At 39.7% G+C, this 26968-nt stretch overlaps 3 protein-coding genes across 5 annotated transcripts; 2 read left to right on the forward strand and 1 right to left on the reverse strand.

Annotated features, from left to right (window-relative positions):
• Nucleotides 1-5751, forward strand: tnfrsf1a (tumor necrosis factor receptor superfamily, member 1a). Its single transcript, XM_027006743.3, has 10 exons — nt 1-168; nt 610-734; nt 1190-1322; nt 1562-1693; nt 1839-1985; nt 2236-2317; nt 3276-3340; nt 3762-3940; nt 4064-4181; nt 4261-5751. Exons 2-10 carry the CDS (start codon nt 669-671, stop codon nt 4569-4571), a joined length of 1233 nt encoding a protein of 410 aa, XP_026862544.2. The 5' UTR covers nt 1-168; nt 610-668; the 3' UTR covers nt 4572-5751.
• An 800-nt stretch (nt 5752-6551) lies between these two features.
• plekhg6 (pleckstrin homology domain containing, family G (with RhoGef domain) member 6) lies at nt 6552-18745 on the forward strand. Of its 3 annotated transcripts, none has more exons than XM_081696922.1 (15): nt 6552-6731; nt 8744-8950; nt 9188-9319; nt 9472-9627; nt 10645-10740; nt 11086-11136; nt 11606-11755; nt 11877-11987; nt 12381-12530; nt 12612-12746; nt 12827-12946; nt 13055-13187; nt 15015-15130; nt 15323-16584; nt 17413-18745. In XM_081696922.1, exons 2-15 carry the CDS (start codon nt 8771-8773, stop codon nt 17588-17590), a joined length of 2970 nt encoding a protein of 989 aa, XP_081553048.1. In that variant the 5' UTR covers nt 6552-6731; nt 8744-8770; the 3' UTR covers nt 17591-18745. The 3 variants fall into 3 exon arrangements, with proteins under 3 accessions (XP_081553048.1, XP_026862480.2, XP_081553049.1); XM_027006679.3 differs by having other exon boundaries at nt 6553-6731; nt 9469-9627; XM_081696923.1 differs by lacking the exon at nt 6552-6731 and adding an exon at nt 9052-9096 and having other exon boundaries at nt 8822-8950; nt 9469-9627.
• Nucleotides 18746-19001: 256 nt separating this feature from the next.
• Nucleotides 19002-23969, reverse strand: lag3 (lymphocyte activating 3). Its single transcript, XM_027006723.3, has 8 exons — nt 22593-23969; nt 22264-22384; nt 21915-22129; nt 21221-21463; nt 20765-21100; nt 20275-20529; nt 19935-20056; nt 19002-19749 (listed from the first exon to the last, which is right to left on the reverse strand). The coding sequence occupies exons 1-8, from the start codon at nt 22633-22635 to the stop codon at nt 19606-19608; spliced, it is 1479 nt and encodes a 492-aa protein (XP_026862524.3). The 5' UTR covers nt 22636-23969; the 3' UTR covers nt 19002-19605.
• Nucleotides 23970-26968: the final 2999 nt, after the last annotated feature.

Below are 26968 nucleotides of genomic sequence, written 5' to 3' on the forward strand. Positions count from 1 at the left end.
GAGCTTGATTTCTCGAGGTGGAGCGTTTGTGACGCGTGACATTTCTCGTTAAAGACTCCATTTCCGCAGTGTTAAGAAAGAAAACGGGCTAAAATTTGTTGGTTGTTTTAAAACGTTTGTCGCCGTTAAAATCCCGAATACGTTTACAGTGGATTCCACTGGACACAGGTAAAATACTTTTTTTTTCTGTTACACAACCCCAACAACGGAAACTAGATCAATATCACGAGCTCTTGCTGGTGGGCGGTGGAAAAATCTATGACATTTAATATTATTGTTCGTGGTTAATTAACGTCAGGTTAACACAAAATAATGTTCGCATGTTTGTATATATATGGGTATATGGGCCAAGTTTGATCAATTTAATGCAGCAGTGCCCTTATTCGATATGCTTGTGGAATGCAAGTTGCCTTGGGCGGCCCTATGAAAGAGTTATTCAGAGTTAAATCAGTGCTAATCAAATAATTTTATTTAATTGTGTAAATAAGTAGCGTGCTCGTCTTGGGTTAAATCAGAAAGCATATAAATAGTCAATCTTGCGCGTATAGGCATTTATGAGAAGTTACATTTTATAAATGTCGTCTTGTACTTTCTCTTTCGACTGGTTAGCGTTTGTGGGCAGTCAGTGATGGAGTGAGAACCAAGGCGTGCTTAGTTTGCATGCTAGGATGGACGCGAGTCCCAGTAAACGGAAAAGGAAAAAGAAATGCTTGCCATGTCTTTTTCTTCTGCTGGTAAGAAGTGACTTAACTCGACAAGCTACTGATATTAACTTATTATCTGTGCCAGTTCCACTGAAGCATTGTAACTACTGAAGTGTGTCAATTTATAGGATTTAATTTTTAGGTTATGGTTCAATTATGGTGAAACATAATTTAGCAAGACGTTTTTTGGTAAGACGTTTATAACATTTATGAGTGGCACAGTAAGATTTGATAAGTCATTTATGAATGGAATAACTCCCCTTCTGATGTTTGCATTTATGGCATTTAGCAGTTGGTCTTATCCAGAGCCACTTGTCTTCTACTCAAAGAATGCATCCTAGTCAGTACAATAGGTTAGAGTCCACATTACCATTGAACAAGGACACTGCCAAATACAGTCAGATACAGAAAAAGGATTACAAAATGAGCCTAAGTGCAGTATCAAATATTTGAAATTTTAATGATCACATTGTCTTTTTCCTCAGATTCTTCTATGGCAAGCAGATGCTATATCAGACAAGACCTTGGAGGGACAGTATAACAGCAGCCAATCAGTTTCCTGCTCAGAAAATGAGTATGAAAATGACAATGGTGTCTGCTGTGACAAGTGTCCACCAGGTATGGGACATATCAGCAAGACTAGTTTGTGCATTTTTGTCATTGTTATAGAGGAAATTAGTAGTGGCTGTAATGTATTCTGGGTGAGGAGAGCACAACTCCAGTCAAAGCCACTGCAAACTCCAGGAGTGAGTAAGCGTGCAGAAGGCTTGTGATGAAGAAGAATGCAGGAAAAATTTCTTTAGTGATTTAAAACTCTGGCTGCCATATTTGTACCTCACCCTCTTTTTCTCTTTCAGGGTTTAAACTAAAGAAGAAATGCACAGGAAAGGGTCTGAGGTCTCAGTGCGAGAAATGCAGTAGTGGAACTTACCAAGAGAATACAAACTACTTTGAAAATTGCTTTAGATGCGATAAATGCTTAAAAAAAAGTAATGTCATATATGATGTGCACTTTTTCTTACAGCACTGCACTCTCTGAATTTGTTTGTGACCCTTTAAAGCAATGAAAATATAATTATCATGTTATTCCATTATTCCCCTCTTTTTAATTTGGCCATGCATCTCTTTTCACAGATGCAGTTGAAATCACACCTTGTACACACTTCAAAAATAGGGAATGTGGCTGTAAGAAGGGATACTACAAAAAAGAGATCAGTTCCTCTTCATGGTACTGTGCTTCCTGCAAAAAATGTGGAGATGGAGAGAGGCAGCACCCAGAGTGTAAGGCTGTGTTTTTTTCTCCCTTTTTCAATTTTTCTTTCCTTTCTGTCATCTTCCTGTCTGTGCTTCTCTTTCTCTTTCTCTACAATAGAGGTGCTGAGTGATTCAGCAGCACACATTAAGACACAAGCCTAAAGGCCAGACACACTCTCAGGAGCCTTCCTGGGTGTGTTTATAAAGTGATGCCATGTAAAGTGGTGACTGTTTTGTTGTTTTAATCAGTTAGAATGATGGTACTGTGTTTTGTCAGGTGCCGGGAAGAAGGACACTGTATGCATATGCAAAGATCTCTACTACCGTGTGGACAACAAGACCTGTGCACCCTGCACCAAGTGAGTAACACTGAGTCATCAGTTTTTATTTGTGTCATAATGTGGTAAGAGGATCAAACACGTGAGCAAGCCTGTTGAAGGCTGCAGGACCCTCTGAGTATTACAACTATATTCATTCTTATTAAACTGGAACCAAACTACTTGCAAGAGATGTTAAGAAATTGTTCATTGTAATTATGCAATAATAGAACCAGTAAAAGCAAGTAAGCCTTTTTACTATGTAAATATAGTAAATACAACATTACAGAATAAAAGGAGAGTGTGAGATATTCTACACTCTGTACGCCACTGTGGTATGATGACCGTCCACGTTTATTAGATGCCTACCTCATAATTACACTCAAATGCCACTTCACTACATTTCATAGGTGCATAATTGTAGATTGTAGCTTATCTGATGCTATGCATAATTTGTCTTTACCCTACTACCTGCCTAGGTATTATTTGGGTAAAAGAATATTTTCAACACAGCAGTGGCACTGATAGTAGTGGATATTATATCAGTGAGTTTTAGGCACAACACTGTTGCTAGGCAAAAATGGCCTAAAGACTTTAACTGCACACCCATATTAAATGACGATATTCCTAGTAAATGTTTGAGTAACACTTATAATTACACTTCCTCTGCTAAAGTAAAATTAGTCCATTAGTTACTGTAATATACATTGTTAAATAGCACATGACTATTCTGTGTTTACATAATGGAAAAGTGAATAAATGCATACAGAGTAAGTACAACTTGTACATTATTAAACAAGTTATTAATACATTGTTACAGTGTGTTACACTGTATTTAATGGCATATATACACTATAACAGTGTAAAGCGCTATCATTGTTTCTATGAGAAAGTGGCTGAAGTGTATGTGTCTTTTTAGTATGTAGAAAAGCTGAAATAATCATTTTAAAAATTATGTTTAAAATGAGTGGTGGTGCTGAAAAGCCATGTCTTCCTGCAGCTGCAGTCCGGAATTTTGTTCCCAATGTCCAGGTTTCATAATCACCAAGCCGACCCACAAACCAGGTCTGACACTAAACACTTCACTCCCTCTCTATCCTTGCTCAAGCTGTGTGTGTGTGTGTGGGTGTGTGGGGGGTCTTTCTATTTTTTCCTTTAAAAGTGTAAAGTATTAATGGGATAAAGGAACAGAAATTTTGTCAGTTCCTTCACAATGCTATCCATTAAACAAAGCAAATGTCGTTCATCAGTGAAATGCCCTAAAACAATATGTCTCTCACCAACATTGATGAATAATCAATGGAACTTCCCTGAGCAATTCAGTCTGTCCCAAAAGCACCAAATGGCTTCACTGCTGAGTCAATATTTGAGCGGATGATTAAGCTGTATGTGCACTAACATGACTAATTTGTGTCTTCACTCCAAGGCTCACAAAACTGTTAACATGTCTTTTTTTGTCTTGTTGACTTGTTACTTTCATTTTCAGAAGCTACATTAACCGGACCCTACATAATCCTCATCACAATTACAGTTTTGTCGATGACTGTGACTGTGGGATTCATCGGGTATATAGTCCTCAGAAAGTGGATAAAGTTGAGGTGTAGAGGACAATCCTCGACCAGCTGGCCAGAGTCACTTGAACCACAGCAACACGTGGGAGTGCAGGTAGCATGAATGCATTTGATATGTTGTGGCAAAAACTGATTCACAGAATTCTGTGGTGTCTCACTGTGTGTGATGTAGAGTGACACCAAAGTGTGCCGTCTTCTTCTTGCTTACTGCCTACAGAGTCTCAATTTCACAGACTTGCCAATTAAAGTGGATGAAAGCCCTCTGTTCACAAGCCAATGTGCAACAACTAAGAAGGACCTGGTGCTACCAGACTGTATCCCCAGAGAGATTAAATGTATGTGTATGTGTGTTGGTGGGGGTTGCCACTGTGGTTAACAATATTTAGAGGCAACTAAACTTTTCTCTCTTTCCAGCTCATGAGTTCATCTATTTTCTGCTGGATGAAGTCCCCATCAGCCGCTTTAAGGAGTTGGTTAGGCGTCTGAACATCTCTGAGCAAGACATTGAGAGGGCAGAGCGGGACAATCGAGCCTTCATGGACGCTCAGTACCAGATGCTGAAGCTGTGGAGTCACAGCAGACATGGAGGAGGCATTAACATTTTCCCACAGTCCCTCGTACACGAGTGTATCTGCACACTAAAGGACATGAATCTGCATGGCTGCGCAGAGAACATTGAGAACAAGTACTGCACTGAGGCTCAGACACTCACACTGCACATATAAGCACACAAAAACACATGTATGCACCTGAGCACATGTGCACGCTTTCATCCCAGCAAGAACAAATAGAAAAGAGGGCATTAATTGATTTTGCAGACTGTTAATCACTTGCACAGGCTGTTACAGTAACACAGCATCACCACCACCTTAATGAAACTGCATTAAGGTGACATAAATATTTTAATATGTTATTTTACTGTGCTCCAGTGCCCCTTGTCCAGGCACAGGGCCCATTGCATCTTCACCCCTTGCTTTACCATCAAAATTATCCTGTACCAACAAAATTATCAGTTGGTTGTTTTTTTTCTTATACACTATAACAATGTGTTAGTTAACTTGCAGCTACCCTTGTTAAGGAACTCTGATTTTAGTGTTATAAACTTTGTTACATTAGCATTAATGCTGAAATCACTTTTTGCTTTTTTATATTTTAATTAGGCTTTTTGAGATTATCAGATGAATTCTATAGAAAAACTTTAAATTGTCAGTGCTTTTGTGCTATGAGCACCATTTAGCTGATGCTTTTATCCAAAGCAACTCATCATAACAGAGTACAAGTTCAGGGCTTTGCTCAGGGGCCCAACAGTGGGGTGTAAACCTACAATCTTCCCATTACCAGTCAAGTAACTTAACCACTGAGCTACCACTGTCTCATCAATGCTTTACTGTTTGCTCTGGTGATTTGCATTTAAAACTCTAATGATTGAAAACTAATTAAAATTTAATCAGATGTACTGTAAAACAAAACAAATGACATTTCCTTGCTTTTACAGTTTGGTTGATAAACCAAGACATGTTTTAAAGTTCAAACTTTAGTAATAACAAGAAGTGAAATGCAGTTTCTCCAGTTCAGCAGAATATAAACTGTAGATCTGTAGTGAATCATACATTTCTTTAAAATACTTCAAGTAAGGAACTAAGATTTCCTGTTAAACTGAAACTGCAGTCTGACACTAATATTTCATCAGTTCTGTAGTGATTCTGTCATGTGACTGGCCTTTTAGAGCTAGTGTAGACCTGGAGCCTCCCGTGACCTTGGACTCTTCATTAAGGATCACATGTGCAGTAGGCTGATTGGAAAATAATGCTGCATTTATATAAGTAGGTGCTATTTAGCACATTCCCTTTTAAATGTTTATTTTTGTACTCATAAACTTAAATAAAAAATAAATTTTGAACACGTGTTATTATGATGCAGTGTCTTTCTGTGTACAGGTGAGATAAAGTCATAGACTACATGACATTAAGTCTATTAATGAATTAATAATGGCTAATAAGGCCTTATGTAAATTGTTCTATCACTGAGTACTCTTGATTGGGTGTCTTGCATCTGATAACAATGGAACACTTGAGCCACCATTCACCCAGTGTTTCTGAGAGTATCTGAATTGGAGGAGAGTGCTAAACATGCCTACCTGTGTGGGTGTTAGCTCTATGCAAGCATGGTGTCACTTGTTAAGGAGAACTAGTGACCTCTGCTGTCCATATGCATCACACACCTGAACCAAAAAAGTGGCACAGTTGTGACATAGCTATCATGAGGCAGCTTGTATCTGAACTGCAATTTACATGCATGTGATCAACAATTTCATTTGCATGCACATGTGTATAGCAAGTTTTTGTTTGGGCATTGGGACTTGCATGTTGTTCTACATTCTTCATCGGTTATTGATACCAATAATACATCTTTCTCACACTTTTGCATCTTGGTGGTCTTCTCCATTGGCCTGCTCTTTTCCCACTCCCCTCCCTGCACTCGACTCACTGACTTTTGTTTTTCTGTCTCATGTAACATTTCTTCTTGCTCTAGCTCTAGCTCTCCTCTGTCGTTCACATTGAATTAAATAACTTCACACCTGTTCTAATTATTTTGAACCACCCCCACCCCCCCGACTTAAATTCCTGTCTGTCAATCACTGTATTCCAATCAGAAAAAAAAACTCTATGGGCACACACCTTAACTGTAATGAGCACAACTAGAGAAAGAATCCAGTTTCTCTGGCTAGACCAGTTACTGTGGGAAGACCGAGTGAGGAAGAAAGAGAGAGGGAGGGATAGACAGATTGGTTAGAGAGACAGAGAGATGCAGGAAGCCATAGCAGGGAGAGAGGTGTCAGACTCTAAAGATGGCTGCCTGAGGACGATGGATGCAGCAGACCCCAGGTAATTTACTATATGTGTGTTAGTTTCGGAGTAGTTAGACTGAACTGTTGGCGGGTAATTGTTTAAGATGTCAGATTGGTTTTCATTCAGTACCTATGTGACAGAAGACTTTATAGATTTTGAATATTAAATGTATAGAAATGTACTATAGAAACGTATAGAAATGAAAATATTAGTAGTTTTGATGTTTTAATACTCTGGTGTTTGTGCGAGACAGACACTTTCCATATTTTTTTCTGGAAAAAGCCATTTGCTGGAGTTTAGTAGAGCCAGTGTTTTGATAGGGAGTGATGTCACATGTGAATGGGGTATTCTTCTGAGGAAGCATGCGTGGCAAGTGCGTATGGCGGGTGAATCATGCCTTTACTATTTAGTGCCTTTTTTACATGTAGGTGAGAATCATCACTTCATGCTTTCACATTAAAAGTAAAGAACTTGAATTTTGTGTCTTACTTTTGGGGGTTTGTAATGTAATTTTACCATTGCATGTTTTACTTTGTAGTTTTTGTGCAAGAGACATTTCATTTAATTTCATTAATCAGGCATTATATTGGAAACACCTGCCTTATACGACTGTTACATAAACCTACCTTTTAGGTGCCCTTTATAGGTGTTTCTCAGCCCCATTGAGCAATGATCTATTTCTGATCTGACCACTGACCAGATATAATGTTTTTGGCAGAACAGTGGTGGGTCTTGCTCATATAAGGGTATCAGGCAGGTCAGACATGGACCTGGTTGATGAATGGGTGCCTGATACAGACAGTGCATGTCCACAGTGTTAATATGCAATAGTTGCATGCATTAATTTTCAGTTATATTTGTTTGCTAGAATACTGCTTTTGTTCATGTGTAAATTAGCTATTAACATTTATTTATTTGATTTGATCATATTTTTTGTTGCTTTCTTATTGATTAGTTATACCCACTGACTTTGTTAAAAAGCCAAGTTTAGAGACTTTCCAAGATGCTAATCTTTCCACAATTATTTAATGGATATTTCATATTGATTTGTTGATATAAATATTGTTGTTACATGCATGAGTTACCTGGCATGTATAATTTTAAAATATGTTGGTTTCTCCATGTACTGATTTGCCACTGTTGCTTTTGGTTTGTCAGTATATAAATTGGTTAGCTGGCATATCAGTTCAGATACGTTGGTTTGTTGGTAATAGTACAGTTTGCAGTCTATATTTCTTTTCTGGAATATGGTTTAAGTCCATTGGCAACTGTTGGAAATGTATATCTGACATTTGTTGGTCTATACTATTTCTATACCATTTTATTTTGGTTATATAAATTGTCTCACAAGTCTATACAATATGTATAGTATCTTGATAATTTTAAACTGTAAAAATCTTTAATATTTGTTAACTTTTAATAGGTTACCCATTTTTTTCTCATTGAACATTTTATTTTGTTGCATACTCAGGTTGCAACAATATTATCCTCATCATTATCCATTTCCTTCTAGTGTAGGTTCATAAGCTGCATTATTCATTCCCAGGTTCTAGTTACTCCCAGTTGCTGGCACAAACACTGAATTAAATAATTGTTTTAATGTATCACTCTTACATCAGCCAGTGTATATACAATTCCAAAAAAAAGCCCAAAATTATGGAGCCCTGCTGGTGACGTCCCTTCTTTAAAAATTATGGTGTGGTTATGACTTATTAAGGTGTAGGAAGAATATCCTAATGCATAGAAAGAGTTAGTAAGGCATGGGAACCAGACGATTAAGGCATGGGAATGAGATAATTAAGGCGTTGGAATGACTTGGTGAATCATGGATACAATCATGGAAACATCAGGGCTCTGTAGGGCTCTGTGGTTTCAGTTGGTGTTGGGTTCACAGTGGACCAATCAAGACCGAGAATTATTATTATTAGATACTTGCTTATTATTATTACTTGAATGAAAAAGTACTGAAAATGGTGTCTCTAACTCTACAACTCTAACCAACATGTTTTGCTCTGACCTGCCTCCACTCTACTTCTATCTCTTGAAAGCTTCCCATGTGAATTCGAGAGGAAGTGATGACACAACTCCCAGATAAAGATAATTTGAATGCTCAGGAAATGGACGCAGAACTTGAAAACCAGAAGGAGGCAGAAAAAGAAAGTGATATAGACAGAAATTTGGCACAAGTGGCAGAAACACCAAAGAACCACAAGAGGACAGCAAACAAACAAAAATACCACACAGTGGGGAATCAGGTAGTATTGATCGCTTGCACTGTTGACAATAGTAAAAGACTTCACAGATAAAGATGTGCATGTCAGGGTATTGTCTATTAATGTGTTTTTCTTATGCTTAGGCATAAGATGACAAATGGTTTAATAGACTGTGTGGTGGTCTGGTGGTGAGTGAATGTCATAGACTGCTGATGTAACTGATATATTACTGGTTAAATTTTTTAAAACACTCTGTGTATCTAATTTGGACATCTTTAGAAAAAGAAGCAAAGGCAGGCTGTAGGCTTTTCTACTGTGAGTAAGGGAACGAATGCCAACGCAAAAACCAGAGGAGCACTGGTGCCTGCAACTTTCATTCAGGGATCCTCTGAAAAGATGTCTGTACTGGAGGTATTTCACTTCATTTCTTATTTTTTATAATTTAAAGTAATTATATGCGCCAAGAATCAAGTCTTGATCCTGCCCACAAAACATGAGCATTTGAACAGTATAGAGGGAACCCTTACACATACATTTATATTAATTTTGATTTGGCCAAGGAGAGAGGAGGAGCTGCTGGAGGCCAGGACGTGATGGAGGTCCTGAAGCGCACACTCGAAACATTTCCTGTGCCTGCCGAGCTCAGCTGGAGCTGGAGGGAGGACGGCAGAGTTGAGGTCCTGGAGCCCAGCTGGGCAGACATAGTGTGCTGCAGTGAGGTAAGTGAGGCCAGAGTCAGCAATCAGAGAAGGAGGGGGAGAGGGTTAGGGGACAGGACAGATAGAGAAGACAGGGGGTTAGGGGACAGGACAGATAGAGAAGACAGGGGGTTAGGGGACAGGACAGATAGAGAAGACAGGTGGTTAGGGGACAGGACAGATGGAGAGGACAGGGGGTTAGGGGACAGGACAGATAGAGAGGACAGGGGGTTAGGGGACAGGACAGATAGAGAAGACAGGGGGTTAGGGGACAGGACAGATAGAGAAGACAGGGGGTTAGGGGACAGGACAGCTAGAGAGAACAGGGGGTTAGGGGACAGGACAGCTAGAGAGAACAGGGGGTTAAGGGACAGGACAGATAAAGAGGACAGGGGGTTAGGGGACAGGACAGATGGAGAGGACAGGGGGTTAGGGGACAGGACAGATAGAGAGGACAGGGGGTTAGGGGACAGGACAGATAGAGAGGACAGGGGGTTAGGGGACAGGACAGATAGAGAGGACAGGGGGTTAGGGGACAGGACAGATAGAGAGGACAGGGGGTTAGGGGACAGGACAGATGGAGAGGACAGGGGGTTAGGGGACAGGACAGATGGAGAGGACAGGGGGTTAGGGGACAGGACAGATAGAGAGGACAGGGGGTTAGGGGACAGGACAGATGGAGAGGACAGGGGGTTAGGGGACAGGACAGAGAGAGAGGACAGAGGGCTGGGAACAGGAAAGAGGGAGAGAACAGTAGGTCATGTGAAATGTGCACTGTCATCACAGACATGGAGGGAGGCACATGGGTAAGAGAGAGTGGGAAAAAGAGATGGAGAAGGAAGAGTGCCATGTGGATTGGCTTGGGAACTGATGGAGACAGAGAAACAGGCTGTTTAAAAGGAAAAAAATAAGTTTATGATATGACAGGCACAGAGAGTGAATGTTATAGTTTGCTGAAAATGAACATTAAAGTCACAACATTCAACAATAACAGTATTATTAACAATTTTAATAACATGAATAATTCTCTCTGTTTAGTCAATGTCAAAAATCCAAAGGCATCAGCAGGAGGCAATGTGGGAATTTATCCACACTGAGATCATTTACATCAACAAACTCACCATTGTCACAGATGTAAGATGCCACTGTCACCATACAAAAAAAAATGTTCTTAGTAAAGTGCAGTTATGAATGACCATTTTACACTTATGGAACATCCATAATTCAGTGAGTACAGATAACTGTCACCCAGCTAATGGTCACATGGATAAGGATGCTTTTTGTATTGAAATGTTCTACATCACAATTTGCCATGTCTCCTCCAACCTCTACTGATTCAGCTTGGAAATTAGTTGAACTGTACCGGGTGATACAGTGCAATAAAGGACTGATTTATAGAGTACTGCAGGCCTCCAGGCCTGGACTTTGAGAAGGCATACGCAAGAACTTTGACTAATCACACCCTCTCATTTCCCACAGCTTGTGCTGGCAGCGTTAGAATATGTTCATCACCGGGGATTCCTCAACGAGGTTTGTACCCTTCAGCTGGCCCAGTTGTCTGCTTTCACCCTCATCGTCTCTGCTCTTTGTGCACAGTGGGGCTGCGCTGACCTAACTGGGCCAGAATGTAGCGCGTCCCAGCCAGGCTCATATAGGACATGTGATGGTGTACGGGACAGTGCATGCAGCAGTTAGTGCAAGGTGCTCATCACCAAGCCTGTCTCTTTCCATTCTTAATGTGTTTCTTTCCATTCATTTTAATCTGAATATTCAGTAGTTCTCTGAGTACATATCAGTACCATCACAGTGGAAACACAGACAATAAAAGTTTCTGCTGACAAGATGGAAACTGCATTATTCTGAGTTTGCCATTTGAGTGTGTAGAAAGGGGAGGGCAGACCAGTAGTAGACCAGCATGTATGGGTGGTCTCTACTTAATCATTTCTTTCTTTCTTTCTTTCTTTCTTTCTTTCTTTCTTTCTTTCTTTCTTTCTTTCAGGTTTCCTCAGCCCAGCTGTTTTCTAACCTACCCTCCATTCTCGACGCTCATAGGCTCTTCTGGCAGGAGGTGATTTACCCTATATTGCAGGGCACTCGGCTCACTGGACAACCTTTTGATCCTTTGAAGCTTGAGCCAGGCTGTTTGCAGGTAGTCGACATGTGCCAGGTGCCTTGCTGCATCTGTCTTGCATTTGCCCTTACAGGATTAAATTGCTTCTTCTTAGTCGTCCTCTCTCACCACTCCTCCTGTGTGTCCCCCCCCCCCCCAGTTCCCAGAGCGCTTTTCTGTGTATTTGGATTACTGTTGGGAGGAGGAGAAAAATGTGGAATTCACTCGCAACCAGCTGGAAACAAACCCACATTTCCATATCTTTGTCCTGGTATTGCAATCAAAATCAGACCTACTTTGTACAACTGCATGTCCAGCTTCCAAATATTAATTTATAAGAGGTGTTATAACACAAACAGGATTAAACGGTCCCAGTTATCAGAGTATCATTCAAGGGTTTTGTGTCCAGAAAAATTAACATGATATACTGATCTATACTGATCCAGTATATATACTGATCCAGGTCTTTACAAATCATTTAGGGAGCAATCAAACCTTTATTTACCTACTCACTTATGTATTTATTTATTTACTTAATTGTATGAACTAAAATATATATCATGTATTTAGGTATTATATATAGCTTATGGCAGTGACTCACGTTTTAGAGACAAACAAGATTGAAAAAACCCACAGCTTTTATATTTCCATCCTTTGTTCCCAGTGGGTGGAGACTCATCCACAGTGTAGGCGAATGCGATTGGGTGACATGCAGGCAAAACCTCACCAAAGGATCACAAAGTACCCCCTGCTCTTGAAGGCCATTCTGAAAACCACGCAGGACCCTCCCACTCAGCATGCTCTCCAACGTATGGTGAGTTTCTGTGACCCCTGCTGATTCAGGGTACTGCTGATTCAGGGTACATAAGACACAAGTCTTCTCTTCCTCTATTAGCTGAGCAGCGTCACTCAGTTTCTGGACAGCATCAATGACTACCTTCAGTTTAAGGACGACGAGATGGACCTCTTTGACCTTTCCCAAAGAATAGAGGGATATGAACTTCAGGGGATGGGTGATGAAATCGACAAGGTAAAGGCATAATCAGAAGCCGTCATCATTTGCTTGAAAGGCTCGGCTGACTCGCTGGCTGTGTGTTTGTCACATCCCAGCACATACAGGAGTTCTGCCATTTTGATTTGACCAGCCCTGTTCGTGGGTCGGGACCGAAGGCCATTCGCAAGCTGCTGCTGGAAGAACCCCTGAAGGTCAGAGGTCGGAAGGACAGCAAGGTAAGGGACTGTTGAAACCACAGCTCCGATGCTAATAGTGACTGTAGCGGTAGAGCATTAACAACACACAGCTTGCGCTGAGGACTTGTATTGTTCCCCTGACATTAGCTGGAGGTGAACGTTCTGCTTTTCACCGATGTACTACTGCTGACCAAAGCCCAGAAGAAAACAGATAAGCAGAAAGTAGTGCACCCCCCACTGGAGCTGGAGAGAATACACTGCGCTGAGCTCAAGGATGGCTGTGAGTTTTAGCAAAACTATGTGGCACATTCTACTAAAAAGGACATCACCAGTGATAAGGCAGACTTGATAATCTGGTTCTAAGATGGGTATTGAAATCAGAAAACAACCACACCCAGGCTATGCTCCATAAAGTCACCCATACATTTTCCAGTATAAGCATCTCCTGCACAAGTATTTCAGATTCTGGCAGCAAACACAAACTGAATTCAGGACTAGTAACATATGTTTCTATAGGTCTCCAGTGCCATGAAAATGGAATCAAGTGGGAAAATCCAGTAGCTTACATATCAAAATTAGTACATACCCTTCATTTAGAATTGTGGAGCCTTTATAGATCCTGAAAAAGGTGGCATACAGCACTCATATTTATAGAACATTAGGAATCCTTTGATTTTAGACAGATACATAGTTGGAAAATGACAGATTACTCTTTCTCTGTGAACTCTGATTCAGATAAGCATGAGTGAAAATGTGAGGCATTTATCCATTGATTTACACATGTAAGATATCTGTAGGATGGAAATAATGAGTGTAAATTCTTTGTGAACCTTGTAGTAAATTCTAACATGTAGCGATGCAAATGATTTATATTAGAGCAAAAGTCTGTTTACCTCAAATACTTCACTGTATTACAGGATCAAAAGACTTGAAACCTTTATTGTGGTTCTTTTAAATCCACAATCCATATTCCATTGACAGATATGCTACATCATGAGTCAGAGCATTCAGTCAGTCTGGCAATGTTCTGTACTCAAAAATAACTTTATTAGTGCATCAATTAATCTGTAAATCTTTATTTGTCCTTGAGGAGCCATTTCATCATCATTAAACTGTAACAGTCATAGTAGCATGTAATAGTTCCCATTAACCACCTACATTAATACCAGCACACACACACACACACACACACACACACACACACACACACACAGAGAGAGAGAGAGCGAGAGAGAGAGAAATCAATACCTGATTCAATCTAAATATCTAAAATGTCTAACAAATACCTAATTTTATATTTTTCAAAATTCTAGATTTAAATAGTGTACATGACTTTCTCAAAAATCATCCTTTACTTTGCTGCTGTATGAAATACATATTTATCTGCAGGTAGTATTATATATTCTACTTGAATTCCTACAGTATCACAGCATGCTTTCTAGCATTGTCATAACAATGTGTTAAACATTAAAGGGTGAAACTGAGCCTCATGCTGAACTTTTGATGAGCAGTACAATCTGCAATAACTCTTGGGCAAAAGAAAATATTAACCTGCACCACAAATGGATGAGACTTCTAGATGTACTGTCTTCATATATACCCCTGTCCCTTATACAAGGACAGTGTTTTGCTAATAAGTTTGAGCAAATGTTGAGGCTAACAAATTGCAAAGCACCATGTCCTCTCAAGCTTGCCAGCGGAATTAGGGCACACTTCTGGAAGTGGAATCCCTTATGCATGAAAACAAATAAGTAAAAAAATGAGAAATGCTGTCTGTGGGTGTGTGTGGTTCTGTAGCTTCAACAGTTCAGGGCTGAGTTGAATCAGCCTCCCTGGTTAGAAGTCGAGATATATGTCTCACATATTTTTTACCATGTGAGTAAAGTGTGATTTTAATATGACTTTCAACTCTGTAACGTTTACATTTATTTTCATTGATTCCATTGTTTACAAACAAAAGTATAGATCTGATGTCCATTTGGTTAGATTGTTGACTATTTGTCCTGTTTCTTGGATCTCTCTCTCTCTCTCTCTCTCTCTCTCTCTCTCTCTCTCTCTCGCTCTCTCTCTCTCTCTCTCTCTCTCTCTCCTTCCCATTCACTTTTAGACTCTTTTGTCTTGGTTGAGGTGAGTGACCTAGGTTGTCCTGTCAGTGTGTACACTGTCTCTGCCCCAAGTCCTGAAAAATGCACAGTGTGGGTCTCTGCCATAAATCAAACCCAGGTAGGCTGCTACACAAACACACACATGCACACACGCACACACACACATGCACACACGCACACACGCACATGCACACACGCACGCACTGGTTTTAAGAATGAAGCTCTTTAAGAATTCAGTTAACTTTATACTGTAAAAGATGAGTGAATAGTTTTGTGGGTCCACACCCTTACTAGTGTTCTTGGTTTATAGGAAGATTTGAAGACCTTAAGGAAGAAGGACATAACTAAACCACAGGAGCCCAGTGATCAGGTAGAGTTAGAAGGGTCAGAAACACTTCTTTCCCCGAGCACTCAGACTACTAAAGACACAGAGGAGCAACCAGATGAAATCACTTTATCTCAGGTTAAAGCTGGTCTACCATATACAGGTAACCAATTAGAGATTGAAGAAATTCCACAAGTAGGGAAAAAAGATCAATATTTACACACTGAACCAGTACAAGTGAATCATTTTGGCATTGAAATGCCAAACATACCCAAAAAGCTCAATGAAGAAGCAGCACAAGAAAGTGAAGAAAGAGAGGTTGGTAAGAATGAAAACTTTGAGGACAGTTTTATTGGTCTTAGAAATGAAAGACAAGTTACGTGGACTCACAGGACGCTATCACCCATCAACTCCAATGATATTTCACAAAGAGACTTAGAGTCTTTGCAAGATTCCGGGCACAGGCAGTCAGGTGAAGAAAACGAATTGCTCACAAATTCCGGGAGATTCTGCAGAAAATTAATCTCACCAAGGCTACGAAAAAAGCGTCCTATAAATTCTCAGTCCTGTGCCCCACCCCAGGACTCCAGAATGATGCCGGGTGAGACAAGATTGTCAAAGTCCATAACTAACATGAATTCCTTCTCAAACTCTGATTCTGATGGGAACCATAGCATTTCCCAGTCCCCAAACTCCTCCTCAACATCCCAGGATTCCCACCTGGTTCTCAAGTTGGGATCCATAAAGCAGAACCGAGTTGCGTTGTGGAATGAAAAGTTATCACCAGAGACACAGACCCTCTCTGACCCTGAGCTGCCCAAGGAAACTCCCCATCAGAACTCTCTTAAAGAACCCAAGGTGAAAAGCCATAGGAGTTCTTCCATACCCGAGGTCATCTACTCAGGTGCTCACAGCTTACCTCTGAGTGTCCCAGAGCCTTCTCCTTCACCTCCACCCAGACTTGACCCCCAGCAATATCCCTCACCCCTCCAGGGCCTTCTGGCGAGGGCCAAGGAACGAGAGAGGGGTCGTGGAATAACGAAAAGAGAGGGAAAGCCTGCAGGGAAAAGTGCTTCATCTGTTCCGAATGTCATCTGTGCCCCCAGCACTCCCTCCCCATCAACCAGCGAGGGAGAACAAGAGGTGGAAGCAGAAGCGCTAGAGGCATTCAAACCTCAGCTGAGCTCTTCCTCTTATAGAGTAAAGAAGAGAAGCATGTATGACAGTGAGAAGGAGAGGAGAAACAGGTGAGTGATAATGGCCCGTGAGCTTCTTATTTCAGCTCAGTCCCTTTTAAAAATCTTTGAAAAATATTTAGGCCTTTACTGGATTGGCCGTGCTTTCAAGATAGAGTAATAAATATTTTTGGGCTCTCTCTAATTATGTTTGTAATTACATTACATATTTTACATGTATAGTTTTTCCCCTGAATATTTTCCTTAACTCAAAATGACATGGAAATATTAGTAAAAGCTGAAGTTTTCAGTTGCGCGAGCATTGTTTGTTCCATTACAAAGAAGTGACTAGAAAACGATTATAGTTCATTCTTCATTTGTATTATCTTACTCGGCTGCTCTGCCCACATGCAGTTAGCTGTTGTATTGTATCAGCTCAATCTATGTAGCTCTTTTTACAGATTTTATTTAAGAAAATAAATAAATAAATAAATAAATAATATATATATATATAATACCAGGCTTCTTTCAGCACTTTCCAGCGTTCTACTACATTTAGATTTAGGCTGTCTTCTTGCTATTGCTCAAGAATAAGGGGACGTCACACTAAATACTTGCCAGTGTACCCTCCAGAAGCTGTTTTTTTCTGATTTCCTTTCTGTTTTTTAATACTGTAAACAGAATTTCTATATATTCTGCTTGTTTTCTAATAAAGAGACTGATAAATAATTATATGATCATTACTATTGCTAAAACATATATAAAACACCTTGATAATCTATAGCATTTTAACACAGACATTATAACGATCTTAAATTTTTAAATAAGCACTAATCAGGGTGAATGGTTAAAAACAAAGCCTGAGTTCGTCACTGGCCATGTTATTTCTTCCCTCTCCAGCTTTGGCCTGGTCACTCCAGTGGGTGCAAGTGTGGACTGGTCAGGATGGTGCTTTGATGATGAAGAAGTGCTGGAATTTCTGGGGCCTGACAATGAAAGGCTGGCTTGGGTGGACAAGGCCCTAAGTGCAGACGAGCCCCAGGAGGCACCTGGGGAGGGCGAGTACAGCGAGGTCTAGTGACTTGGACATGTCGTCCCACTGTCTACATGTGAAGGGAGCCCACATTTTGATGAGGGGCCTGTAGTGAGATCCTCCGCTAGGGAAGAGGGCAGTAATCCTTCTGCAAGTCTGACAATTGTCGTGTCCATTGATGCAGGAAAGAAGAGACAGGAACCAGTGCGTTACCTTGTGGCCTTTTATTAATGCAGAGCTCTGGAGATGTCACTTCACAACGCAGTGCGAGTGAGATCTAAAGCATAACTTTGCAACAGACAGACTTATAGTTTTCTCGCCTTTCTCGCCACTTCTGCTTTTGTATTTTTCCATCTGTCTGACTGTCTTGTACACATGTCTTCTTGTATAATCACACATATGCACATCTAGGGCATTTCCTGTTATGTCTGGACATACAGTAATTATTTTATTAATTCAAGCATTAGTCCTATTCCATTCTGCGCATTTTTCTCTATTAGTGTAAGCTTAGCATTCATTTAATTTATGAAACCCCACACACTGGACCTTTCTCAGCAGTGTAATATGTAGGTGTAGTATGTGGTATACAGATATGAGCCTATTATGCAGTGTGAACAGAGGTGGATAGAGTAGCCAAAACTGTACTGAAGTAAATGTATTATTACTTAAAAATAATAATTACTCAAATAGAAGTAAAAGTAGTCATTTAAATTATTACTTAAGTCAAAGTAAGAAATCTGTTAAAAATACTAATCAAGTAGCAAGTTCATCAGATCTCATTTAAGAACACCATGCAACTAAATATTTACTTTTTTCCCAACATACTAAAAAAGGGGGACCTCATAGTTTGTTTGTTTTTTACACTGAATTTACACTGAAATCTGTTTTAAGGATGTTTCTCTCATTTTTTGCTTTTAAGTGAATGTTACAATAAATATATATTTCTAATTCATAAATAAGAATATTATTACACTTAAAATATGTGCAGCCTTGTATGACTTTTGCCTATATTTGGCCTTAGAGGCAACTCTTTTCAGTGTTCAATAATAGTTTGCCAACAAAGGGGCTCCAACTTGCTTGGTACCAATTTACCATAGGCCTACTACACAAAATATGCAAGCAAGTCATCTAGCTATCTGGTCATTTTCTAGAAGAACATCCTTGATACTGGATTACAGCACTTTCATGTGAATAACGCACATTAGGAGAGCACCGTTTTCACGTGTAGATTTGCGTGCCTTAAAGAAAAATATATATTGCAAGCTACTTTTGATAAATGTAATCTCTTTGTCTCACGTGGGAAATCTTGCCTGTATACTGTCCATTATGTCTATTTACTGTTATCCAGTTGTCCAGGTGAAGCAAAGTGGTGGCACTCAATGATCAGCCCAGGTTGTAGAGGAATGTACAAATGCTAAAATTATTTTAAAAATGTATCCGGAGAAACATAGATGAGTATAACGGCGTAAAAGAATATTTCTGACCTCGTACTTGAGTGAGAGTTTAAAGAACCTTCTTTTAAGACCCTCTCTTGAAAGTACAGTTTGTTCAAAAAGTTACTTAAGTTCATAGAACGGAATCAATGTTATTGACACCTCTGAATGTGAATATGTATAAAGTGAGGCTTTACAGTCACCAGTTACAGTAAATGTATTCCAACACAAATTACAGTAAACCTATTCAAACATATAGAATCTACAATGCTCTATCATTATGTAGTTTGTAGCTTTTTTAACATGAAAAAATGTAACTTTTTATATTATATATTTTGTACATGAAAATGAAATTAAATGAAATGCACTAAATTAAACCAGATTTTGGATTTATATGTGCGTTTTATTTATGTACATTTAAGCAAAATCATAGATAAAGAACAAAATTCAAGAAAATAATTGTGTAGTTTTGCTTAGTATCATGGCATTAGAAGAATAATTTACAAGGCTCATGCTACAGTTGCTTTAAACACACACACACACACACACACACACACACACACACACACACTCACATGTGCAAGTAATACACAGAGATTGTTACAAATGGCTGAACTGCTGCAGACGTTACAGTGCCCCTTGTTTCAGGTCTCCATCGTGAGCATTACTCAGGCCTTCCTCACTCTTCTTACATCTATCTCTTCTTTCTCGTTCATTGGCAGCTCGATGGACGATAGTCTCCATCGCTGGATACTGCATGATCATTTTTCTCTGTAGGGGGGGTGGAAGCAAAAATGAGAAAGGATGTCTATAATATTCTGTCTGTAATATTTATTCTAGTGTAATAATAATTATAATAATAATGAGTATATAATAAGTATTATAATAATGCACTGCTTTTCTGGATAGTTACAATCATGACCACCAATCAGGGCCAGTGAGGTTTTGGTACTTACTCGGCGATGGTTTTTGTATATCTGGAGCAAAATCAGGAGTACAAGCAGTAACAGGAAGGCCAATCCTAGCACCATAGCTGCCTTTTTACCACTTACAGGCTCTTTTTCTCTGGCCAACCCACCTGCACATATAGACATGCACAGCACACACTCAGTTCTTGTCTAATACAGTCATTCAATCTATTTTTAATTTATATCTGTACATGCTAAAAAAGGTAAATATTAAATTAATATGAAATTGCTATGAAATCAAATTGCCTTCCACCAAAGATGTAGCCAATAAGAAATGAACTCAAAAAACCAAACAAACTTGCGAAACATTAGAAGTGGCTTTACTCACTCATCATTTGCATGTGGAAAGTGACATTTCCCAGAAGCCTCTGCTGCTCATAATAGCGGCACACCCATCCTTCCTGGTCCTTTACCTCAGCGTTTAGAATTGTCAAGCTGTTTGACCTTGACTTCTGGACAGAAGTGAGTGTCTGAGTGGCATTTATGTCATAGGTTGATCTGAGCCATTCATAATCTGTGACCTGACTGGCATTACTAAGGTCACAGGTGAGCACCACATTGTCACTTCGGGATGACTGTGAAACTGTAAGACAAAGAGTCACTGGCTTAGAAGCAATGTCAGAACAACCTCAATCATACATGCACTCTGTACATTAGTTTACTTAATTCACTGTCATGCCTCTCCAACCTCTTAGGTGTGAGGGAAGTGGGGAAATTTCTGATATTAACAGTCATCATTAGAGATGGGAGTTGTATCTGATGCAAGCATATAGCAAATGAGTAATCTAATCATGATGTAGTGGAGTGGACCTGCTCACCTTGAGCAGTGACTAGATGGATATGCCTCTCCACTGTGAGCCTCCTGCCGCTGGCTCCCTCCATCTGCCCTGAGCACCTGTATGTGCCTTTGTCGGCCTCCCTCACACTCATGATGTGGGCTGACTGGTCCCACTTTACAGACCATTCCCCAGCAGCATGGCCCAAAGTGTTTCGGAAAGTCGATGGGAGCGAGGCAGGTGAACCAGTTTGACTGGATACCCTCTCCCAGGAGGAACTGTTCACAAAGAGCCCGTCAGAGAAGATGCAAGGCAATGTGACGGAGGAGCCCACCTCGCCATACACTACTGCATGACTTTCCTTAGGGAGCATGACTCCTGAAAGGCAGAAGGGGAGGGACAGAAGGAGGATTTAACCAATGAACAGACCAAAATGAGCCAAACTAATCTGGAAATGTTTAGTCATGATCACATAGCCTGTCTGAGACAGCTTGGTACCTTTGACTTGCAGAAGTGCAGATGCTTTTGCCTGTGCATCATTGTATTGAATTAGGCAGCTCCAGTTTCCTGCCTCCCTCTGAGACACATGATAGAGTGTATGAGTCTGAGAGGTTGTGGCAGTCCTCATCAACGAGCCGTTCAGTTGCCACTTCACTGCAATGTGCTTTGGAGGCTGGGGAGTGATAGTACATGTCATTTGCACCTTCTCGCCCTCCATCACGTTGACGGGAGTGAACGACACTGTGGAGGAACAGAGGGATGTTAGTAAAGACCTATTTATATAACAACCCAGAATGACTGATAATTCTGGGAGTTAGTTCTCTCCTACCAAAACCTGAAAACCCCACCTTTCTAAAGCCCTGTCCTTTCTGTTAAAAATGGCCACGTAATGTAGGCAAAGTAATGTACATTACAAGCATGTGCTGGTGCTTGACTGCTGTATCATCTCAACATCTAAGAGTCAGTTAAATATGTTCATTAGTTGAAATATAAAGCCCCCAATATATTTAGTATCATACAGTCATGATACTGAGCCATAGTATTCTTATTCAGGGCCCAACCAGAAAACATCCAAAAAACAGATACTGTTTGTTTAAATACATATGCTACAAAAATTTACTTAATTGAAAATTTTATATTGTCTGTGCTCATTATGGTCAGAGTGTGTGTATGTGGGATGGAGGTATGTTACCTTTGATGACTCTGAGTATGACCTGCACAGTGTCCCATCTGGTTCCTTCCACCACACAGTGGTACATTCCCGCATCCTCGTCTCTCACCCCCTCAATATGAAGACTGTAATCCCCCTTTCCAAAGTTTGGCAGGGGGCAGTGGGAGCGTGAAGCTTGTCCCACTGGCCGGAACTCAAGGCCACTTTTGTCCCTCCGCCACACCGTCTTCTGCATGCTGCCCGAGCAGGAGCACAAAAGGAAGCTTTTACTGCTTGCACTGTTCCTGCATGTATGACCTGTGTGCTCTGGTACTTTACATGAGATGTTGTGTTTCTATATGGCTGGAGAGCAGGAGAAATGGCTCCCTACCCTCCGGCTTTCCTCTTCCAGTAGACTGCAGTGGAGTAAGCACTGGGTGAGTGCACGATGCATGGAAGCACTGCTACTGAACCACTCGCCACCACTATTTCAGTCTGCTTGCACTGGCTACCTGCGGAACACACATACATTCACTCAATACCAGCGCACAATGCTCATAACACTTGTCTGACTGAGTGAAAGGCTCTTGCAGCTGTGCTAAAACCCACAGGCTGTAAAGTAGTACACAAAACACATACAATTGCACAAATGCTCAGAAATAGGACCATTAAAAAGTTTGCCTAAGACATTATACATAAAATACTGAGAATTAGACTTACATGGTATAGCCAGAGCTATTGCTAGAAAAATCAGAACTTTCATGTTTGATTATGCCAAGTCCTTCCTTAAGATTTTTTTTCTGTTACTTTTTTCTGTTACTGAAGTTCTTTTATTGCTCTTTTGCCCTTCTTCTTGCCACTGTCACTTACAATGTTAAAGTGCTTGCTGTTAACCTCTGTCTTGTCTGTGATAGTCTGTGATCTCTGAGTTAGAGCAGAGTATGTATATTGCGTTGTGGGTGGGGGATGTGTCTCACTGTAGGTAATTCCTCGTCCTGTCACATGACTTCAAGATAGAGACATACATAAGTTGTTCAATTGTGGTCTGATTGACGCACAATGGAAAATGTAAGAAAGAGAGAGAGTGAGAGAGCGAGAGAGAGAGAGAGAACGAGAGAGAGAGAGACAGAGAAAGGCAAACAAGAGCAATTCTACTTACCCACGGATTCTCCTGTTTCTCTTTCTCTTCTGCCTTCTGTCTGAAGGATTTTATAAATTGAAAGTATGTCATGATGTGGAAAAATAAAATGGAAAATTTGTTGTGGTTGTAATCAAAAAATCTTCTCTCAGATCTTTTTATAGACATTGTTTTCTTGCATGCAATGCAGGTGAGGACTATTGAATAGGTAATAGGCAACACATGCAAATATTAAAACATTCGAACATCCAGACCACCCCATGGCTAGGATGAAGTTCAAGTTCAGCAAAGTAGAAGAGTTTGATAATGTAATGCAAATGCAATACTTTTGACTCGATGAATGTGTTCTAGCATGTGCAGGCCCATCTTCTGTTCTGGTAAGCTTTCTGACACTGCAATCTGATTGGCTATGTAGTTTGGAGACGAAGAAGTTAGCATGTTCTAGCATGTGTCAGTTCCCGGCAGACCAGGCCCATTGAGCAGAGACAGAGAGCGCGTGGAGCATGGGGGCAGCACTTGTTTTGATGGAGCAAAGAGGCAGTGATGCTGTGGTTGACTCAGTCTCCCCCTCCCATTTCTCTCTTTTACTTGTTTGTTGTTCTAGCTTTTTCATCCATCCTTGAGAGGGGACCCGAAAGAGGAATAGCTCATTTCTAAGTCACAGATTAACCACAGGAGTATTTTACAGCAGTACGCTGGCGTTTATGTAGAACAGGTTTCCACTGAAAACTTGGTCCTGCTTAGACAAATATGGTAATGAATATGGTAATGCAATGCTACCTTGCAAACCTTTCCATATTTCATTCAGTTAAGTGTTTAATTACAGTTTTTGCTTTATGGCCATTTATAAACATTGCCTTGTAGATGTCTACCTTACAGAATTAATGAACATTGCCTTGTAGATGTATACCTTACAGAATATTTATCTTCCATGTTAATTTGGTGAAACTATTCATGTAGTACATTGGTAAATTTAATTAAAATTGTTTCCCAAAAATTATCTCCCCATCATGCTGTCACTATAAAAACTCAAATTCTTTTTTAAACACACATTTATTCAAAATTCATGTATATTATTCTAGAAATATTTTGAAAGCGAGTCATAAATACCATAACCACAAATCAATTGCCAACCCCACAGCTATCCCACTATTTTAATGTAGCTGTTTCAATATGATTTACTAAAAGAAAAAAAAAATCAGTGGGAGGGGATACACCTGTTACATTTAACCAAATTAATTAGTATGGTTCAAATAAGTTATGAACATTGACATATAAATTAATTTTAATAGGAATAAACATTCTAACTGGAGAAAAAGGAAACATTAAGACAACAAAACATCTTGAGGTTTTCTCAATATCAAATAATTTCGTGATACTTTAGCAGGATTTGGTTAAACAGTTCATTTGTTTAAGTAGAAGAACAGAAGAACAACTTATTCATACTGCAGTTTATAAGTATATTTGTAATTCCACGGCTAACAGACTGAATAAGCTGTTGAGGAAAGCCAGCTCTGTGGTGGGTCTGGAGCAGGACAGTCTGGAGAGTGTGTGAGAGGAGGATGTCTATATGTATATATCACTACTCTTTAAACCCATTAGCCCTCCATGTTGTATACCTGCTGCTATTTCACTGTCACGTTCATTACATGGGGTACAGTAATTGTCCCCATAGGTTTTAGTTTTACTTTATTTTATTGCAATTCTACCTTTACCTCTATTTAACCTGATAAAGGTGTGTGTGAATGACTACATACATCCATATTCTACATTTTCCATTAATGAGATGAGACACACACTTTTCTTTTTTCCTTTATTCTCATTTCTGCTAGAGGCTTCACTTCCTCATGTGAGACCCCATTCTGAACTTAACACATAAAAGGAAGAAAAAAACAAAAACCAAAACAATTCGTATCTGGGACACACTGTGGGGAGTATAGAAGAGCACAATCAGATGTTCATATTTCAGGCGTTCATATCTTCCTTCCCACAGTGTAGGTTTGGCAGTACAGGGGACATGCATGAACAGTAGCACTGATCTTTCCTTTATGATGTGGAACACTGGTACAGCATATCTGTATAAGAGGAATCATGCAGCAGAGAGGCAGAGGGGGTGTATGAGAGAGCAAAGTGGAAACAAAATGTAAAAATACTGTGCACATGTCCATAGAGCTTGTGAAAAATATTAACCCACCACACAGCTGAATGGTGGGCTTTTATTGAAAGCAAGTTCATTTATTCCCTTCCTGCCCACACAAATCTGGGGTCTCTTCAATTAGTTATTTAATTTATAGAAAAAAAAAAGTTCATTTGAACTATATATATCTGCTCAAACCTTTTGACCTTCATACTGGTAGATTAAATTTTGAGTTATCACTGCTCTTGATAAAGACCATCAACTCTAAATACTGTTATAAATATAACCTTAAAGAGCACATCTTAAAAAGAGAAGAAAATAAAAAAGCATACAACAATAAAATATTTTTATGATTATTAACACCCCTACAAATATTTAGAGGCAAAAATCATTCTTGTTTATTTTACATTTCTAGGATCACACAAGTCTTTAAGTTTTACTTAAATTGTCATTCTTTTCTTTCCTGTTTTACTGTGGACAGAAAAGTTACTTTCTATCAACATGAGACAAGTCAAAGAATACAATGAGACAAGGGAGCTACATAAAACCTCTACTATTACAAGAATTAATCAACTAAATAAAACAAGAAGAAATAAGATGAACCTCACTGCACCTCACAGACATTTGGATTTGCAGGTGCTGGTGATATGTTGGTATTAAAAAATAATGCCTGCCATATGGAAGCCATGCAGATAAGACCTGCCTGTAATCAGCACATGTAGTCTTGGCATTAAAAGCAGGAAAGATTAGAAGAAACCTTTCTGACTGGGAAGAAGGTGAGTGCATACGCACTGCAGAATGGCTGGCTATAGTGGTCCTGTGAATGTTTATCATACACATTTTGAACACTGAAAATATTTGATAAACAATGCAAAATTCAACCAGTATTTTATGTTTAACCAGAGTTAAATAAAATGTAGTTAACTAAAGGCAGATGAAGTGAATTTTGTAGAGCACAACTTATCAAACCTATTTCAGATAAATATGTAAATGCACAAAAACATGTTTCCTACTATGTTATGTATGTGGTACCACACTGGCCTATTGTAAACAAGAGGATTTCTAATCTGTTGCTAATTGGTGCCCATTAAATATTTTATTTTATTTTATAGAGTTGTAATAATATCAGTGTGTAAACAACTCATTTCCGATTTAAGGGTATTTTTATAATATAGGATTATTCGAACATCGCTAAATGTTTTAATGTTCAAAAAAAAGGACAAAAAAAAAAGAAATGAATAAAAAGATCATTCTAGTCAATTAGTTCTACTTAAACTAAATAGATAATTTAGTGAGGTTTAAATACTAATCAGCATTGAAATTATTTCTATTTGTCTGTTTCATTTGAGGACGTTTCTCAGTCATCTTTGGTCCTGGGCCAAAATGAGTGGGTGTGAAGTGTTAAACAGAACAGCAGGCCGTGAACAACAGGGCTGTGCAGATGTTCACTGTGTATGCATTCACACTTCTCCACATGATCAGCAGATTTTTCAAGCACTTACCACTTTTGACCTCATCATGCGTTTAGAAGATGGTTCGGTGAACCCAGCAGGTGATGACATGGCCCAGTCAGTGGTGGCCTCCAGGACTGCTGTTAGCTGTTTACACATATCGCCTTTATGTCATTACCATTCTCAGATGATGCCATCACAAATTAGAAGGGAAAACTGTAACGGAGAGTTGTGGCTGGTGAAAGCTGCGCTGGCCCTGTCTCACTGCACATTACCATGACCAAATCATTGACATCAGTGCCCAGCTCCCCAGAACGTTAGTACGCTTCATGCTGACTACTCTATGTGAAACCCAAGACTGAAAGATCAA

This window comes from Electrophorus electricus, chromosome 14, assembly GCF_041902795.1.
Source record: "Electrophorus electricus isolate QZ-2024a chromosome 14, ASM4190279v1, whole genome shotgun sequence".
Taxonomy (NCBI): Eukaryota; Metazoa; Chordata; class Actinopteri; order Gymnotiformes; family Gymnotidae; genus Electrophorus; species Electrophorus electricus.